General features: G+C 43.6%; 1 protein-coding gene across 1 annotated transcript in view; it reads left to right on the top strand.

Moving 5' to 3' along the window:
* Window positions 1–14,994, top strand: part of LOC128685952 (steroid transmembrane transporter SLC22A24-like) — a 54,541-nt gene extending 39,547 nt beyond the window's left edge. The window contains exons 7-8 of the mRNA XM_070083117.1: window positions 11,242–11,389; window positions 14,857–14,994. Of these exons, the coding sequence (XP_069939218.1) occupies window positions 11,242–11,389; window positions 14,857–14,994 (286 nt within the window). The remainder of the gene's footprint in view (window positions 1–11,241; window positions 11,390–14,856) is intronic.
* Window positions 14,995–20,000: the final 5,006 nt, after the last annotated feature.

Genomic DNA, 20,000 nt, shown 5'->3' with positions numbered 1-20,000 from the left:
GTTGCAAGTGTATGGTGTAGGAGGTAGGTTACTGAAAGCAGTGAAGAGTTTTTACGAGGATAGTGAGGCTCAAGTTAGAGTATGTAGGAAAGAGGGAAATTTTTTCCCAGTAAAAGTAGGCCTTAGACAAGGATGTGTGATGTCACCGTGGTTGTTTAATATATTTATAGATGGGGTTGTAAGAGAAGTAAATGCGAGGGTCTTGGCAAGAGGCGTGGAGTTAAAAGATAAAGAATCACACACAAAGTGGGAGTTGTCACAGCTGCTCTTTGCTGATGACACTGTGCTCTTGGGAGATTCTGAAGAGAAGTTGCAGAGATTGGTGGATGAATTTGGTAGGGTGTGCAAAAGAAGAAAATTAAAGGTGAATACAGGAAAGAGTAAGGTTATGAGGATAACAAAAAGATTAGGTGATGAAAGATTGAATATCAGATTGGAGGGAGAGAGTATGGAGGAGGTGAACGTATTCAGATATTTGGGAGTGGACGTGTCAGCAGATGGGTCTATGAAAGATGAGGTGAATCATAGAATTGATGAGGGAAAAAGAGTGAGTGGTGCACTTAGGAGTCTGTGGAGACAAAGAACTTTGTCCTTGGAGGCAAAGAGGGGAATGTATGAGAGTATAGTTTTACCAACGCTCTTATATGGGTGTGAAGCGTGGGTGATGAATGTTGCAGCGAGGAGAAGGCTGGAGGCAGTGGAGATGTCATGTCTGAGGGCAATGTGTGGTGTGAATATAATGCAGAGAATTCGTAGTTTGGAAGTTAGGAGGAGGTGCGGGATTACCAAAACTGTTGTCCAGAGGGCTGAGGAAGGGTTGTTGAGGTGGTTCGGACATGTAGAGAGAATGGAGCGAAACAGAATGACTTCAAGAGTGTATCAGTCTGTAGTGGAAGGAAGGCGGGGTAGGGGTCGGCCTAGGAAGGGTTGGAGGGAGGGGGTAAAGGAGGTTTTGTGTGCGAGGGGCTTGGACTTCCAGCAGGCATGCGTGAGCGTGTTTGATAGGAGTGAATGGAGACAAATGGTTTTTAATACTTGACGTGCTGTTGGAGTGTGAGCAAAGTAACATTTATGAAGGGATTCAGGGAAACCGGCAGGCCGGACTTGAGTCCTGGAGATGGGAAGTACAGTGCCTGCACTCTGAAGGAGGGGTGTTAATGTTGCAGTTTAAAAACTGTAGTGTAAAGCACCCTTCTGGCAAGACAGTGATGGAGTGAATGATGGTGAAAGTTTTTCTTTTTCGGGCCACCCTGCCTTGGTGGGAATCGGCCGGTGTGATAATAAAAAAAAAAAAAAAAAAAAAAAAAAAAAAAAAAAAAAAAAAAAAAAAAAAAAAAAAAAAAAAAAAAAAAAAAAAAAAAAAAAAAAAATATATATATATATATATATATATTTATATATATATATATATATACATTATATATATATATATATATATATATATATACATATATATATTGATGCATTTGTTCATTTAACATCAAGCCCAATGAATCATTGACGTACGAGTCTGGTGTTCATCTGTCTCCAGATCGTCAGCGGTGCTCAAAATATGTGGAAAGTTAGAACACAATGTCTGAAAGTTCAAGGATGACCGATTCTTTAATCAAATCCTTTAATGTGCATTCCAGTTTAAACTTTGTTGAATATGTTCGCTGGACGTAGATGACTTTTTTTCGTTGTAATTTTTTAAGGATTCCATTGCTGTCCTGTCGCTGAAATCATTCAACTGGTAAAAGTAAATTTCGTTACTCATAATACTCTTGGAATGTCAAAGAAATGCCAAAAAAACAAGAATACAAGTAAGCTGTAGTGATTCTAACTTGCATGTAAGGACTCGAATATTAGTCAATAATTGCAAAGAAGACATTGAATCTTTAGTGATATTCAACAGTGGATTCAGTAGGTAAGTTGCGATCTGTTGAAAAATCAGATGAAATTCTAACATTCTCTTCTGCCAATTTGGCCACGGTCAGGACTGCATCCGATTGTTCACGAATTTTTTGAATATTATTTAAAAGAGATTTAGTGTTATCTCCCTCACCTCAGCACTGCGTGTTACACTGACCAAATTAGTAGAGTGAATCATGACAAGTAACGTCATCCACAAAGATATTAGACTTCACTTAAAGTTTTACCTGGAGTTTACCTGGAGAGAGTTCCGGGGGTCAACGCCCCCGCGGCCCGGTCTGTAACCAGGCCTCCTGGTGGATCAGAGCCTGATCAACCAGGCTGTTGCTGCTGGCTGCACGCAAACAAACGTACGAGCCACAGCCCGGCTGATCCGGAACTGACTTTAGGTGCTTGTCCAGTGCCAGCTTGAGGACTGCCAGGGGTCTGTTGATAATCCCCCTTATGTGTGCTGGGAGGCAGTTGAACAGTCTCGGGCCCCTGACACTTATTGTATGGTCTCTTAACATGCTAGTGACACCCCTGCTTTTCACTGGGGGGGGGGTGCATCGTCTGCCAAGTCTTTTGCTTTCGTAGTGAGTGATTTTCGTGTGCAAGTTCGGTACTAGTCCCTCTACGATTTTCCAGGTGTATATAATCATGTATCTCTCCCTCCTGCGTTCCAGGGAATACAGGTTTAGGAACCTCAAGCGCTCCCAGTAATTGAGGTGTTTTATCTCCGTTATGCGCGCCGTGAAAGTTCTCTGTACATTTTCTAGGTCGGCAATTTCACCTGCCTTGAAAGGTGCTGTTAGTGTGCAGCAATATTCCAGCCTAGATAGAACAAGTGACCTGAAGAGTGTCATCATGGGCTTGGCCTCCCTAGTTTTGAAGGTTCTCATTATCCATCCTGTCATTTTTCTAGCAGATGCGATTGATACAATGTTATGGTCCTTGAAGGTGAGATCCTCCGACATGATCAATCCCAGGTCTTTGACGTTGGTGTTTCGCTCTATTTTGTGGCCAGAATTTGTTTTGTACTCTGATGAAGATTTAATTTCCTCATGTTTATCATATCTGAGTAATTGAAATTTCTCATCGTTGAACTTCATATTGTTTTCTGCAGCCCACTGAAAGATTTGGTTGATGTCCGCCTGGAGCTTTGCAGTGTCTGCAATGGAAGACACTGTCATGCAGATTCGGGTGTCATCTGCAAAGGAAGACACGGTGCTGTGGCTGACATCCTTGTCTATGTCGGATATGAGGATGAGGAACAAGATGGGAGAGAGTACTGTGCCTTGTGGAACAGAGCTTTTCACCGTAGCTGCCTCGGACTTTACTCTGTTGACGACTACTCTCTGTGTTCTGTTAGTGAGGAAATTATAGATCCATCGACCGACTTTTCCTGTTATTCCTTTAGCACGCATTTTGTGCGCTATTGCGCCATGGTCACACTTGTCGAAGGCTTTTGCAAAGTCTGTATATATTACATCTGCATTCTTTATGTCTTCTAGTGCATTTAGGACCTTGTCGTAGTGATCCAATAGTTGAGACAGACAGGAGCGACCTGTTCTAAACCCATGTTGCCCTGGGTTGTGTAACTGATGGGTTTCTAGATGGGTGGTGATCTTGCTTCCTAGGACCCTTTCAAAGATTTTTATGATATGGGATGTTAGTGCTATTGGTCTGTAGTTCTTTGCTGTTGCTTTACTGCCCCCTTTGTGGAGTGGGGCTATGTCTGTTGTTTTTAGTAACTGTGGGACGACCCCCGTGTCCATGCTCCCTCTCCATAGGATGGAAAAGGCTCGTGATAGGGGCTTCTTGCAGTTCTTGATGAACACAGAGTTCCATGAGTCTGGCCCTGGGGCAGAGTGCATGGCTATGTCATTTATCGCCTGTTCGAAGTCATTTGGCGTCAGGATAACATCGTATAGGCTTGTGTTAATCAAATTTTGTGGCTCTCTCATAAAAAATTCATTTTGATCTTCGACTCTCAGTCTGGTTAGCTGCTTGCTAAAAACTGAGTCATATTGGGACTTGAGTAGCTCACTCATTTCCTTGCTGTCATCTGTGTAGGACCCATCTTGTTTAAGTAGGGGCCCAATACTGGACGTTGTTCTCGATTTTGATTTGGCATAGGAGAAGAAATACTTTGGGTTTCTTTCGATTTCATTTATGGCTTTTAGTTCTTCCCGCGATTCCTGACTCCTAAAGGATTCTTTTAGCTTAAGTTCGATGCTTGCTATTTCTCTGACCAGTGTCTCCCTACGCATTTCAGATATATTGACCTCTTTTAGCCGCTCTGTTATTCTTTTCCGTCGCCTGTAAAGGGAGCGCCTGTCTCTTTCTGTTTTACATCTACTCCTTTTTCTTAGAGGAATAAGCCTTGTGCATACATCGAGTGCCACCGAGTTAATCTGTTCTAGGCATAAGTTGGGGTCTGTGTTGCTTAGTATATCTTCCCAGCTTATATCGGTTAGGACTTGGTTTACTTGGTCCCACTTTATGTTTTTGTTATTGAAGTTGAATTTGGTGAATGCTCCCTCGTGACTAATCTCATTATGTCGGTCTGGGGCTCCGCGCATACATGACTGAACCTCAATTATGTTGTGATCTGAGTATATTGTTTTTGATATGGTGACATTTCTTATCAGATCATCATTGTTAGTGAAGATGAGGTCTAGTGTATTCTCCAGTCTAGTAGGCTCTATTATTTGCTGGTTTAAATTGAATTTTGTGCAGAGATTTAAAAGCTCGCGTGAGTGTGAGTTTTCATCAGAGCTGCCTCCTGGTGTTATTACTGCAACAATATTATTTGCTATATTCCTCCATTTTAGGTGCCTTAAGTTGAAATCCCCCAGGAGCAAGATGTTGGGTGCAGGAGCTGGAAGGTTTTCCAGACAGTGGTCAATTTTTAACAGCTGTTCCTGGAATTGCTGGGATGTTGCATCCGGAGGCTTGTAGACTACCACAATGACTAGGTTTTGGTTCTCGACCTTTACTGCTAAAACTTCCACTACATCATTTGAGGCATTTAGCAGTTCTGTGCAAACAAGTGACTCTGCAATGTACAGGCCAACCCCCCCCCCCCTTTTGCCTGTTCACTCTGTCACATCTATATAGGTTGTAACCTGGGATCCATATTTCGTTGTCCAAGTGATCCTTTATGTGGGTCTCAGTGAAAGCCGCGAACATTGCCTTTGCCTCTGCAAGCAGTCCACGGATGAAAGGTATTTTGTAGTTTGTTGCTGGCTTTAGACCCTGTATATTTGCAAAGAAGAATGTTATCGGACTGGTGGTATTGTTGGTACTGGGGGGGAGGGATTTTTTTTCCGGCATTAGTATCTGTATCTGTTGCTTTGGAGTGGAGGCCATCGACTGTGGTTCCACTCCAGGAATGACTGGATTTGGTGTACGATTTCTGCCATTTCCTGCCAGTTTTTTTTTCCTTCCTGGCACTAAAAAACCTCTCCCTCTTGAGTGGCTGTGGCTACCCAGGTTTTCCCATGGCCTGGATGTTTTGTATCTTTTTGTCCCCTTTAGATGGTATGCCTGGCAATTTAAGTTATAGCACAGTCTTTCCTGTACTGAAGAGGTACATAGTTCAGGGTGAAAAAGCTTACAGGAAGGGAGTTTGCATTTTCCTGTTGTCATATGGGCATGGCATTTTCTAGGGTGGTCATAGTTGCACGTCCCATCTGTTTTTCCAGATTTCCCATGCCAGCAGATACCGAGTGCATAGTATGTGCACAGGCTTGGTTTCCGTTTGCCTTGGGTTTCTGTGACTGTATTCCCTGTTGGTGCATGTTTCCCTGTCTTACTTCTATTCTCCCTAGCACCAACAATGGAGCTCCCACCAGTTGTTTTTGGTAATATATCCTCACTATTGCTAGTGGAGTCCTTTTGTTTCCTATTTCCTGCGGTATTTCTAGTTTGCAATATTGGTTTTATCTTTGACTACACTTGTTTCCCTACTATGGCTCCTGTCCCCTATGAGGTCATTTATATGTATTCCTTCCTGCGTATAATTCCCGACTACCTGGACAAAATCTCCAGCTTCACCATTACTGTCTCCCAGGACAGCATCTCCAGCTTCCCCATTACTGTCTCCCAGGACAGCATCTCCAGCTTCACCATTACTGTCTCCCAGGACAGCACCTCCAGCTTCACCATTACTGTCTCCCAGGACAGCACCTCCAGCTTCACCATTACTGTCTCCCAGGACAGCACTATCAGCCCCCCATTTACTGACTACCAGGACATCATCTCCAGCCTTACAGTTTCTGACTACATGGCCAGTATCAAGGGCAGTACCATTCAGCCCAGACTTTTTATGTTCCCATCTGTTGTAGAAAGCTTCCAGGTTTTCTATGAAAGCAGCTTTGATGTTGACCTCTTTTAATACCCTTGTGATTTTAGTCCACAGATTTATCTCATTTGGGCATACCCAAAAACACTTCCCTGTTTTAATACTGCTTGTAGCTAGTTCTTGGATATCTGCACAAGGGGCGTGACACCAATTTCCACAAAAATGACAATTTATGCATGTGGAAGCCCGTTTGTTTGACTGACCACAGACTACACACAGCTTCATAATGATTTGAATGGTTGATTTACTGCAATTCTACTAGCAACCTCTTGAATATTCTATTAATAACCTGCTAGGTAGTGCACAACGAAACCGTTTGAAACCAGTCCAGGGTTCGGACCAGTCAAGGGTTCGGACCAGTCAAGGGTTCGGACCAGTCAAGGGTTCGGACCAGTCTATCTGATCTGATCAGTGGGTCACTTATTTAAACCATACTGGTCGGTGATTTGAGCTAACACATGAAGGATCTACTGGAAATTATCTACCCGAGTAATATGTGATTTGATTGATACAAAAGTATAACTTGCGTGTTGAAGAGCCGGTGACTGCTGGCACTCCTACAATGACGAACGGTCGACCTCCAACCTTGTTTATCAATCGCTGTATCTAGCTTTTCTATTTTTTTTCCGTCTCCACCACAATAAATGCTATATTATCACTATAGTTGACTGGTGCAAATTTTGGAGGAAGGACGCTTTTTCTGTAGTAATAATTGCTTCTCGTTGTTTATATTGCGACCGCTGGTAACTACAGGTTATATGAAATTCACAGTATACGTCTGGTATTTCAAGAAAAAAGAAACTAATGAAAGTCACTCCACTCCACTAAGTACCATTATAATACTGGTTAGTTGCTACTACAACACTGTATTCTGCTATTCACTGGTATCACTAGATTATATGCGAGTACACTAGCAGGCCAGGAAGATTATTAAAAACAGCTGACCTGTGGTAAGTTTCTGGCAACTTCTGGCACCTGCCTCTATAGGCTTATCACTTCATTTACAAATTCACCTGTTTTCAAATGACACTTTAGCCTTTATCATCAATATACTAGGGAGCCACTGTAGTATACACTATACACTATGTATACTCAACTAATTCTCCTTTTTTGACTCAGTATATAATATTGTCCGCCCAAGATTGGTTCCAGGCGCTAGAGGGATGTATCGTATAGGATTGATGACACAAATTAAAGTTCTAGCACGTAAGAGCCACCGTGAAAACACCAGAAAACCCGGAGCACAACGAGGCACGCTGACACTGTCACGCTACCCATACATTTACATGAATACCTGAATAAAATTCTGTTTGAAAATGTGCAGAAAAGTTAAGATATTCAAATTCATTTAAAGTTTTTCTCACTGAGTTTAAATACTGGACAACTGGTTGAGCGCCATCACTACGTGCTGACTGCTGTTATGGACGTCCCATGAGATGACACGGGAAGGTATTATTGCTTTAGAATTTCTCACTTTTGTTGACTGTTTCTATAAAGGTTGTGCATTTGCTTAACAGTTCCAAAGTAATTGTCTCTTTACTTGAGTCAGAACAGTGAGCACCGACAAGGTTCAGTACGTCTGATTTTCACAGTTGGAAACAATATATTGTGAATTATAGTTTTGTTGAACTGTAGATAAATGGTTCAGAAAACCGAGAAGTTGATACATTAGACACATGTGCAACACTTGGGTATTGAGGAAACGTTTTGCCACGCAGTGGCTTCATCACTCCCATACAAAGAGGAATGGTGAATATCAGAAGGAATTTGAGGTAATCAGTCACCTCAGCCTGGAGTCGATGAAATCAGTCCATCAAGATTCATGGACTGATTACATTGACTCCAGGCTGAGGGACTGATTACCTCAAACTCCTGATCTTCAGCATTTATCTTTGTATTGGACTGATGAAGCCACTGTGTAGCGAAACAATTCCTCAGTAAAGATAACCAAGTGCTGCACACGTGTTTTAATTTATCCTCGAGCAGAAATGCGCGTAAGCATTTGTAGTTTCCAGCCACATCACTTTCCTTGTCATGAGCCTGATCACTACACCGATGAAAAATATAACTTTATACCTTGTAGAATTCTTATTATTTGAGCATTAATTTCGTTTCCATGAACAAATAACCTGCACTCAGGAGAGAGAAGCCTATGACGACGTTTCGGTCCAACTTAGACCATTTACAGGTCTCACTGTAAATGGTCCACGGTGGACCGAAATGTTGTCGTAAGCTTCTCTCTCCTATGTGCGAGTTATTTGTGTGCTGTTCCAGTCACGGTATTGTGTCTTTTATTTTTTTTAATTTCGTTTCCAGTTATTGTCTCGTAACATTATCAACCAAAATAAACCGTCACTTGAAAATGCTAAGTTTTCTACATTCTACAGTCTTAACGTATCAGAAAACCATTGTAAAGTACTTAGCAAATCAAATTTCATCAAGAGTTGTTGATTGTACAATGTGACTCTACATAGTTCACTCGGTTCTATTTGTATATTTATAGAAAGATTATTCCAGGAAAACTTCCATTTGCATGATTACCAATGCGCTAAGTGTAGCCGAACAAATCTGATCCTCCCTCAGAAAGAAAAATAAATAATGACATTTTGGATACGCTCAAGAAGTTTTTCCATATATTAGCTTCTGTCTTGAGTAAATTGTGACGGGAGCTTCCAGCAGATCCTGCCCTTCTAGCTGATATGTATGCTATATAGTTTTCAATGTGAGACGCTGAATTCTCATGTGAAGGTATTCCATCATTCGACTTCCTGCAACATCTGACGCTTCGTCGTGACTAATCAGACACAAGTGTTGCGTTTGCAGAACTTTCGTTCAGAATGAAGCAAAGTACACAGTGCAGACTGTTTTTCCTCACTCCAGAATAACCAGTATCTTGTGCAGCTGTCACCATTTGGAAGAATTTTTGCCATCTCACGAGTAGGGAAAGCATCATCATCTCGTGGAATCTTCCAAGGAATTTTAAAATTATTATTTTAAAAATGTGTATTTGGGCAGCAATGTTAGCATTAATAATTACAATGTCACTTGCAGCTGCTGCCCTTAATTGTGGCTTGCCGACACTAACAATGCTCTTTTCTGTCACGTCAGAGATCATAGCCATCCTATTGACTGGTCTTCTGCTAAAACTGTCTTCCCTACTTCCAACTCGAACAGTCGCCGTTTAGTTGAATCCTCTCTTATACACAACTTTCCTTGTATGAACCTTAGCCCTGGCTTCGTCTCTGTAGATGCCTTCCTCTCCCACTACATTGTAAAATGCTCCAAACTTCAGAACACCCGTGACAACCTGAATCCTCATTTCTTCTTCTTCTTCTTTTTCTTCTTCTTCTTCTTCTTCTTCTTCTTCTTCTTCTTCTTCTTCCTCTTATTCTTCTTTTTCTTCTTCCTCTTCCCCTTTCCTCTCTCCTTTTCTCCTCTGGGTGGTCTTTCTCTCTCCTGTCTCGTGTTTCTGTTCCTTCTTCATTTATTTTATTTTCACCACTTCCCCTTTCACGCACCTCGGTGCGCTTGCTCTCCCTCTGTGGGTTTCTAGCTCTCTTGCAGTGCTCCCCTTCCTTTGTATTTGACTGGCTCGTCTTCCTTATTTCCCAGTTCTACCACTACCACTACTACTACCTCTTCTTCTTCTACTACAACTACTGATGAAATTAAGACACATGTGCAGCGTCTGGTTGTCTTTGTTGTGGACGTTTCGCCATCCAGTGGCTGGCTGGATGGCGAAACGTCTACGGTGGGGATGCCCGGGTGTTGTGCATGTGTCATTTCATCCTGTCGGTATTATATACAATTCTTGTACTACTACTACTACTACTACTACTACTACCTCCACCTCTTCCTGCCTATATATAGCCGTCCTGCTCCACCTCTGTTAGTGTGACTTTGTCAATGGTCCAAGTCGGACCGAAACGTCGTCGTAAGCTTCTGTCTTTTATGTGCGGGTTATTTGTGTATCGTTCCAGTCACGGTATTGTGCCTTTTTGTTATTTACTTAATTGTAGTCTTCGCGCATTATCTAAGTCTTCCTCGCGCAGAAAAATATCTTGACTTGAATCAGAGTCAGCTGCATATGTTGTCAGAATCACATCTGGGTGACTGTCCTGAACCTTCCTTCTTACCTACTGGCAACGTAGTTTTTTTTTATTATAATGTAAAACATAGTTTATTGGGTAAAGTTTTATTTCCAGTTGTTTGAGGAATGCTGTTGGTTTAGAGCACTTTGTGAGCTCTCTTGCTTTTAGCGTTGCTTGTTTGCTCTACTTCTGTTCTCTTCCTTCTGATCAGTCTGAAGCATAGAAAAAAAAAGATAATCTCACACAAAAGTTATTCACATTAATGACAAAAAAACAAAACTAGAATAAAGACTACACCAACACTCATATTTTTTATGAATATACGAATTCTTTCCTTCTGTTATACATATATTTATCCTAGTTGATGTTGTTCTAGCTCTTAGTGTTGTTGTTCTTGTTGTTCTTGTTCTTGTTATTAAATGCTATTGTTGTGTTCTTGTTTTCATTGTTGTTGTGGATCCTGCTTGTGTTATTTTTGGTATTATCGTAACATAATTTTTACTGTTTTTTAGAAGTTATTGCTGTTGTTCCTGCATCTGTTGCTAGTGCTTTTTTTCTTATTGTTGTTGCAAATTTGGCTTGAAGTAATGTTGCATATAGTCACTGTTGCTTTTGCGTGTTCTCATTATTTTTTTGTTATTGTTGCAAATTGCTGTGTTGTCCTTAAATTAAAAATAGGAACACTGATTGGCATCACTCACGAGTTACTCTCATTATATACTCATCCCCAGCAGAGCATCACTCACACAGTCCTCATACTCACCCCTCATCAAAAACATCACTCACGAGCAGTCATATTTACTCATTCCTGAGCAGAGCCTCACCAGCATTCTCATTTTCACTCATCACAACGTCACTCACCAGTACTTATATCTGTTCTTCCCTCGGCAGCCTCCTGCCGGAGTCCCCGAGATGGCTGCTGCATTCCGGGAAGTGGAGGCAGGCGGAGATAGAGCTGCTGAAGGCTGCCAGGTGGAACAGAGGCAAGAGCTTTGACACCAGCTGGCTTCGCTCCACCCTGACCCAGTTGAAGGCTGAGGTGAGTGCGACAGAGCACCGGAATCAGTGGCTTCATGTTTGATTGTAAAATAATGGTAATGATGATGATGATGATGATGATCATCATCATCATCATCATCAACAGCAGCAGCAGCGTCATCATCATCATCATTTTATTATTAATATATAAAGCACTAAAGCCATGTTGGTCATACTGCACAAGGCGTGATGAAGGTTCATTCCTTCTTCCGCTGATAGGCCTGATAGGCCACACAGACACACTGCTCTCGCTGACAAGTGTTGGTTGGTTCTGACAAGTATGGTAAGGAGACATTATGGCGAGGTTTCGCTCAGTGACGAGGTTGAGCAAAACGTCTCCACAATAACGATTTGCTCTGCATACTGTACATCCTTTTCTATGCATTCACAATAGATCATTCAGGTTTAGAGATCATGTCTGAAAGCACTGTCTGGAGAAAACTGTTATTCTCTTGTAATTATACATTATTTCATTCTTCGTAAAGTATGTTATTTTGGTTTGAATTGGTTAATTATCGTCAAATCAACTCAACTTAATAATCAGCGTATAAGGTAAAAAAAAAAAAAACTTGGCATTCAAGTAAGTAATGATACTGGAAAGCTAAGAAACATAACCTTCCACGAAGCAAGTAACACATGTACGTGTTGTGGTTTATAGGGCTACTGACGGATTACGCCGTTTCGAACCCATATTTACATACAGATACCGAGACAATGACGAAATTATATAAACAGCCGGCTTACGTCTAACATTGGCCGAGAAACCACCATTGCTCTCATAGTTGTGAACCACATGTTCGTTGTTTATGAATGTGGATTAAGCCGCGAGACAGGTCACTAACACCACTGAGACTGATCGATAAGTCAGTGGTTGCTAGGCCACGGCCCACCCCAGGGTCACAGAGTACCACATTCATGTGTGCATCAGTAGACACCTATCAGATGCCTTGATCTTTGTGATGAGCTCTTGATCCAAGGAATTAAACCTGTCTTCTCCTTGGATTGATCCTAATTGTCTCCCATTCCCCAGATACTGTATAATCTCTACGGGTTTAGCACTTCGCCATATTATTAAAATAATAATAATTTATTATTATTATTATTATTATTATTATTATTATTATTATTATTATTATTATTATTATTATTATTATATGACCAACGGCACCACTTTCTAGGCTCATTAAATGAAAAACAGAAACATGTCAAGGGTTTGCTATAGAAAGACTGTTGAATATATTTCACGTGAGACTCATTAAATTGAGTTCGAGCCTGAGGGAGCGAGTCTGGTCTCCCACTGATTTAACCAGTCTTCGTGTTCGTCTTTATATAAATGTTTGACGTATTAGCTTAACTCAGTCCAACATGGGAACTAGAATTTATGATAGACCTAGATCAAGCCTGATATAGGTCTATCGTAAATTCAGAGTGTGGCTGGACACTGGTGTTGCCCCACTGGTGTCAAGCCACATTCTGAGCCGCAAGCAATACCGTATATGGTTGCTCGGCAAACATCGATGTGACAGTCCAGTTCTGTCCAGACGCTCTGCAGCATATCTGGTGTTATCAGGCGAACTGCTTCAGCGATCGAAATTTTCAGCTCCTCCAGGGTTGCATATAGTGGTGGTACGCAAACTGTGCTCTTCACGTACCCCCAAAGAAAGAAGTCACAAACAGGTCCGGTGACCTCTACAAGTGGCCTGTGAGGTCACCGGACCGAACTGTTTATGACTTCTTTCTTTGGGTGTACGCGAAGAACACAGTTTACGTACCACCACTACCTGCAACCCTGGAAGAGCTGAAAATTTCGATCACCGAAGCAGTTCGCATAACACCAGATATGCTGCAGAGCGTCTGGACCGAACTGGACTATCGCATCGATGTTTGCCGAGCAACCAGAGGGGCGCACACTGAATGCCTTTAATGCTACCCTATACCACATGAAACTGAATGAAATCCTGCATCTGAAGCTACTGACTGTGAAAGATTATTACAACATGTTACGTGTTATACCTGTTTGAAATTAAGAAGTGTTTTTGTGGACACTGTATATTTGCAGAACACCCACTGCAAAAAAATAGTGAAATTCCAAACATTTTCGTGATTTATCACGTTATCAGGGTATCTCACCTTGTTGAGTGCCTTGCAGTGTCCTCGTATCAACGGGTAAGCAACAGCGACACGCACACACACACACACACACACACACACACACACACACACACACACACACACGTTGCAATACTACCGCGCTTACATCTCTGTAATTAGTTACAGAGATTTATCACTGAGGTTAATTGGTTGTGTCGATCACCCACCCAGGTGAGGGAGCTCTTTGCGCTCCCACTCATCAGAACTCTCTCTCTCTCTCTCTCTCTCTCTCTCTCTCTCTCTCTCCCTCGTACTCTCCTCAAAAATTTCAAATTTCATTTACCTTCCCCCAAACTACGTATCCTCATCCATTACCATCTCCCTTAATGGTTATAATTATGTAGCACACTATTGACTCGTTTATGTGGATTCGTTTACGTTGACTCATTTATGTAGACTCATCTATACACTCATTTATGTAGACTCAGCTATACACTCAGGCGAACTCACTTCTTAAACTGTTTAATTATTATTTATACAATTTGAATTATATTTTTTATTTATGCAATTAGAATTATCTTTTTTTTTATTTTCTTTAATCATTTTTTTCAATAATTCATCATTATTTTTTCCTGGGGATCTTCACCAGTGTACCAGTCACTTCGAGCAAGGCAAATTCTGAACGATAATTTGGCTAGGATAGTAAGCCAACCTATCCTCCATATACAACGTATAGTTTCTCAAGCATTAGAGTTCGTTTATCTCTGCTCGGTATTCTTCTCTAGAAATTTTAATATCTGTTGTTCTAGGTTAAATTACAGGAGAATACCATGTAACAGAGGGAAGGAACTGTAGTCGTATATAATATGCAAACTCATCAAAAGCAATTCTCTTACTGTTTGTATCGTAATACTCACAATCAATAAGGAGCAAAAAGGCACAATACCGTGACTGGAACAATACACAGATAACCCGCACATAGGAAAAGTTTATGGCGACGTTTCGGTCCGACTTGGACCGAAGCATCGTCGGAAAACCCTTGAATCGGTCACAAGCAAGACAAGACACGGGAAGGCTGGATTCACTAAAGCATCCTCAACAAGGTAAGGTTAGGACAGCGTCACCTGCGAGGAAGAGCCTCCATCATGGCAGGTTCACTGATGCATGTGAGGGCGCCTCTTGGTATCAGGAATTAAGCCTTATCCTCCCCTTCCTTGGATCGAACATGACTACCACCCGTATTCTTTACCCCGAGCTTTGTATGACCCCCTACTGGTTTTGTGCTCGCCCCTCCCCAACCGTGAATAACTGCGCCGGTAAAAGATTGGTCTGCATAATTGTGTTTGTCGGCATACTTGTCTATGTAACGCCCTCCAGTCGGAAGTAACGCCCTCCAATCAAGTCTCTGTAACGCCCTCCAATCAGAAGTCTGTGAAACGCCCTCCAGTCAGAAGTCTGTGTAACGCCCTCCAGTCAGAAGTCTGTGTAACGCCCTCCAGTCAGAAGTGCCTGTAACGCCCTCCAGTCGGAAGTCTGTGTAACTTCCTCCAATCAGAAGTTTGTGCAGACAGCAGTCAGTCACAGCCTCCAGACACTGGATATAAATATCGTCTCACTCCCGACCACCAGCATTCCGGGAGTGTTCATCACAAGCGAAAAACATCATATACACAGCTGGCACCGGAACAAGAACATTCCTGATGGCACCAGAGTGAACACAGAAGCGCAGTAACTACCACCAGTGTGAATACAAGAACATAGCAGCTGGCACCAGCGTGAACACAAGAACACAGCGGCTAGCACCAGTGTGAACACAAGAACACAGCTGCTGGCACCAGCGTGAACACAAGAACACAGCGGCTAGCACCAGTGTGAACACAAGAACACAGCTGCTGGCACCAGCGTGAACACAAGAGCACAGCAGCTGGCACCAGCGTAAACACAAGAACACAGCGGCTATCACCAGTGTGAACACAAGAACACAGCTGCTGACACCAGCGTGAACACAAGAACACAGCAGCTGGCACCAGCGTGAACACAAGAACACAGCTGCTGGCACCAGCGTGAACACAAGAACACAACAGCTGGCACCAGCATGAACATAAGAACACAGCAGCTGGCACCAGCGTGAACACTAGAACACAGCTGCTGACACCAGCGTGAACACAAGAACACAGCAGCTGGCACCAGCGTGAACACAAGAACACAGCTGCTGGCACCAGCGTGAACACAAGAACACAGCAGCTGGCACCAGCGTGAACACTAGAACACAGCAGCTGGCACCAGCGTAAAGACACGAACGTAACTCTGGGACCAGCTGGAACACAGACTCAGGAACACAGCAGCTGGACCAGCACATCACACGTGCTGGAAATTGGAGCAGTGTTGTCGTGACAACCTTAACACCTTACCTGTCTTGCTGGCTCATCAACTAGACTCAACCTGAGACGTACAGCAGCGTGTGTGTGTGTGTGTGTATGTGTGTGTGTGTGTGTGTGTGTGTGTGTGTGTGTGTGTGTGTGTATGTGTGTGTGTGTGTGTGTGTGTGTGTGTGTGTGTGTGTGTGTGTGTGTGTGTGTGTGTGTGTGTGTGTGTGTGTGTGTGTGTGTGTGTGTGTGTGTATGTGTACTCACCTAGTGTGTGTGTGTGTGTGTGTGTGCGTGTATGTGTGTGTGTGTGTGTGTGTGTGTGTGTGTGTGTGTGTGTGTGTGTGTGTGTGTGTGTGTGTGTGTGTGTGTGTGTGTGTGTGTGTGTGTGTGTGTACTCACCTAGTTGAGGTTGCGGGGGTCGAGTCCGAGCTCCTGGCCCCGCCTCTTCACTGATCGCTACTAGGTCACTCTCCCTGAGCCGTGAGCTTTATCATACCTCTGCTTAAAGCTATGTATGGATCCTGCCTCCACTACATCACTTCCCAAACTATTCCACTTACTGACTACTCTGTGGCTGAAGAAATACTTCCTAACATCCCTGTGATTCATCTGTGTCTTCAGCTTCCAACTGTGTCCCCTTGTTACTGTGTCCAATCTCTGGAACATCCTGTCTTTGTCCACCTTGTCAATTCCTCTCAGTATTTTGTATGTCGTTATCATGTCCCCCCTATCTCTCCTGTCCTCCAGTGTTGTCAGGTTGATTTCCCTTAACCTCTCCTCGTAGGACATACCTCTTAGCTCTGGGACTAGTCTTGTTGCAAACCTTTGCACTTTCTCTAGTTTCTTTACGTGCTTGGCTAGGTGTGGGTTCCAAACTGGTGCCGCATACTCCAATATGGGCCTAACGTACACGGTGTACAGGGTCCTGAATGATTCCTTATTAAGATGTCGGAATGCTGTTCTGAGGTTTGCTAGGCGCCCATATGCTGCAGCAGTTATTTGGTTGATGTGCGCTTCAGGAGATGTGCCTGGTGTTATACTCACCCCAAGATCTTTTTCCTTGAGTGAGGTTTGTAGTCTCTGGCCCCCTAGACTGTACTCCGTCTGCGGTCTTCTTTGCCCTTCCCCAATCTTCATGACTTTGCACTTGGTGGGATTGAACTCCAGGAGCCAATTGCTGGACCAGGTCTGCAGCCTGTCCAGATCCCTTTGTAGTTCTGCCTGGTCTTCGATCGAGTGAATTCTTCTCATCAACTTCATGTCATCTGCAAACAGGGACACCTCAGAGTCTATTCCTTCCGTCATGTCGTTCACAAATACCAGAAACAGCACTGGTCCTAGGACTGACCCCTGTGGGACCCCGCTGGTCACAGGTGCCCACTCTGACACCTCGCCACGTACCATGACTCGCTGCTGTCTTCCTGTCAAGTATTCCCTGATCCATTGTAGTGCCTTCCCTGTTATCCCTGCTTGGTCCTCCAGTTTTTGCACTAATCTCTTGTGTGGAACTGTGTCAAACGCCTTCTTGCAGTCCAAGAAAATGCAATCCACCCACCCCTCTCTCTCTTGTCTTACTGCTGTCACCATGTCATAGAACTCCAGTAGGTTTGTGACACAGGATTTCCCGTCCCTGAAACCATGTTGGCTGCTGTTGATGAGATCATTCCTTTCTAGGTGTTCCACCACTCTTCTCCTGATAATCTTCTCCATGATTTTGCATACTATACATGTCAGTGACACTGGTCTGTAGTTTAATGCTTCATGTCTGTCTCCTTTTTTAAAGATTGGGACTACATTTGCTGTCTTCCATGCCTCAGGCAATCTCCCTGTTTCGATAGATGTATTGAATATTGTTGTTAGGGGTACACATAGCGCCTCTGCTCCCTCTCTCAATACCCATGGGGAGATGTTATCTGGCCCCATTGCCTTTGAGGTATCTAGCTCACTCAGAAGCCTCTTCACTTCTTCCTCGGTTGTGTGCACTGTGTCCAGCACATGGTGGTGTGCCCCACCTCTCCGTCTTTCTGGAGCCCCTTCTGTCTCCTCTGTGAACACTTCTTTGAATCTCTTGTTGAGTTCCTCACATACTTCACGGTCATTTCTTGTTGTCTCTCCTCCTTCCTTCCTTAGCCTGATTACCTGGTCCTTGACTGTTGTTTTCCTCCTGATGTGGCTGTACAACAGTTTCGGGTCAGATTTGGCTTTCGCTGCTATGTCATTTTCATATTGTCTTTGGGCCTCCCTTCTTATCTGTGCATATTCGTTTCTGGCTCTACGACTGCTCTCCTTATTCTCCTGGGTCCTTTGCCTTCTATATTTCTTCCATTCCCTAGCACACTTGGTTTTTGCCTCCCTGCACCTTTGGGTAAACCATGGGCTCATCCTAGCTTTTTCATTATTCCTGTTACCCTTGGGTACAAACCTCTCCTCAGCCTCCTTGCATTTTGTTGCTACATATTCCATCATCTCATTAACTGGCTTCCCTGCCAGTTCTCTGTCCCACTGAACCCCGTTCAGGAAGTTCCTCATTCCTATGTAGTCCCCTTTCTTGTAGTTTGGCTTCATTCGTCCTGGCCTTCCTGCTTCTCTCTCCACTTGTAGCTCTACTGTGTATTCGAAGCTTAAAACCACATGGTCACTGGCCCCAAGGGGTCTTTCATATGTGATGTCCTCGATATCTGCACTACTCAAGGTGAATACTAAGTCCAGCCTTGCTGGTTCATCCTCTCCTCTCTCTCTTGTAGTGTCCCTTACGTGTTGGCACATGATGTTTTCCAGTACCACCTCCATCATCTTAGCCCTCCATGTATCTTGGCCCCCATGTGGGTCCAAGTTCTCCCAATCGATCTCCTTGTGGTTAAAGTCACCCATGATCAGGAGCTTTGCCCTGCATGCATGAGCTCTTCTGGCCACTCTAGCCAGTGTGTCAACCATCGCTCTATTGCTCTCGTCGTACTCTTGCCTTGGCCTCCTGCTGTTCTGCGGTGGGTTATACATCACTGCTATTACCACCTTGGGACCTCCAGAGTGAAGCGTTCCCGCTATGTAATCACTTTCTTCTCCGCTGTCTCCTCTCTCCAGCTCATCAAAATTCCAGCGATTTTTGATCAGCAGTGCCACTCCTCCACCCCCCCTGTTCCCTCTGTCTTTCCTCAGGATTTGGTATCCCGTTGGAAAGATGGCATCTGTTATCATACCTGTAAGCTTGGTTTCTGTGAGAGCTATGATGTCCGGTGATGCTTCTTTGACTCTTTCATGCCACTCCTCCCACTTATTTGTTATTCCATCAGCGTTTGTGTACCATACCTTCAGTTTCCTTTCCAACACTGTGGTTTGGGGGGGCCTGTGAGGGTGGGAGACCTGGTGGCATACTGTGGGATTCTATAGCTCGGTGTTGGGTGGAGGCTGTGGGTATGGACTGTAGTGTGTGTTGGGATGGTGTGATAGGTTGTATGGTTCTGAGAATAGTTGTGTGTGTGCTTGCCCTTGCTGTTCTGTTCTGCTCTGACTGACCTCTGCTGGTTCCATCCTTGTCTCTTTTCCTAGCTCCTTTCGCTTTTTTGTCCTCTCCCTCAGCTGCTGTCGTTCTGATTTTGTTCTGTCTCTGTCTAGGAACACCCTCTTGTACTCTTCCGAGTATTTCAATCGTGGTTTCTCTTGGAGGATCCTGTTCCGCACTGTTTCCGTCCTGAGAATCAGCTTGATTGGTCGGTTTCTCCCCTTCGAGTACCCCCCTATTCTCTGAAAATTTACAATCTCGTCCATCTCTTCACCTATTTCCGTGATGATTTTCTCAATCTCCTTTATTTCTACCTGCTGCCTTTCAGTATGTGTCCTTTCCTCTCTCTCCTGAAGCCCATGGATAAACACTGATTTTGCCCTTTCCTCCTCCCATTGCCTCACCCTCTGTGACTCTGGATCCTGCCTGTATGTGGTCAGTTTCTCCCTTGATTTTTCCAGTGGCTCTTGATAGCATGGTTGTGCCTCAGCATTCGACCTATCACCCTCTCCATCTGCAACCAGCTGTTCTTCCCTTTCACTCCTTGGTCCTCCTTGGCAGGCTGATATGACCTTAGCATAATTCATAATTCCTTCCTTCCTGTTCGGCCTCGCAGCTTCACATGCTGTGTCTTCTCTGGTCACTGCCCCTGT

The sequence above is a fragment of the Cherax quadricarinatus genome, chromosome 9 (genome assembly GCF_038502225.1).
Source record: "Cherax quadricarinatus isolate ZL_2023a chromosome 9, ASM3850222v1, whole genome shotgun sequence".
Lineage (NCBI taxonomy): Eukaryota > Metazoa > Arthropoda > Malacostraca > Decapoda > Parastacidae > Cherax > Cherax quadricarinatus.
Note: the sequence above shows the minus strand (reverse complement) of the source record. Positions and strands in the feature narration are given on the sequence as shown.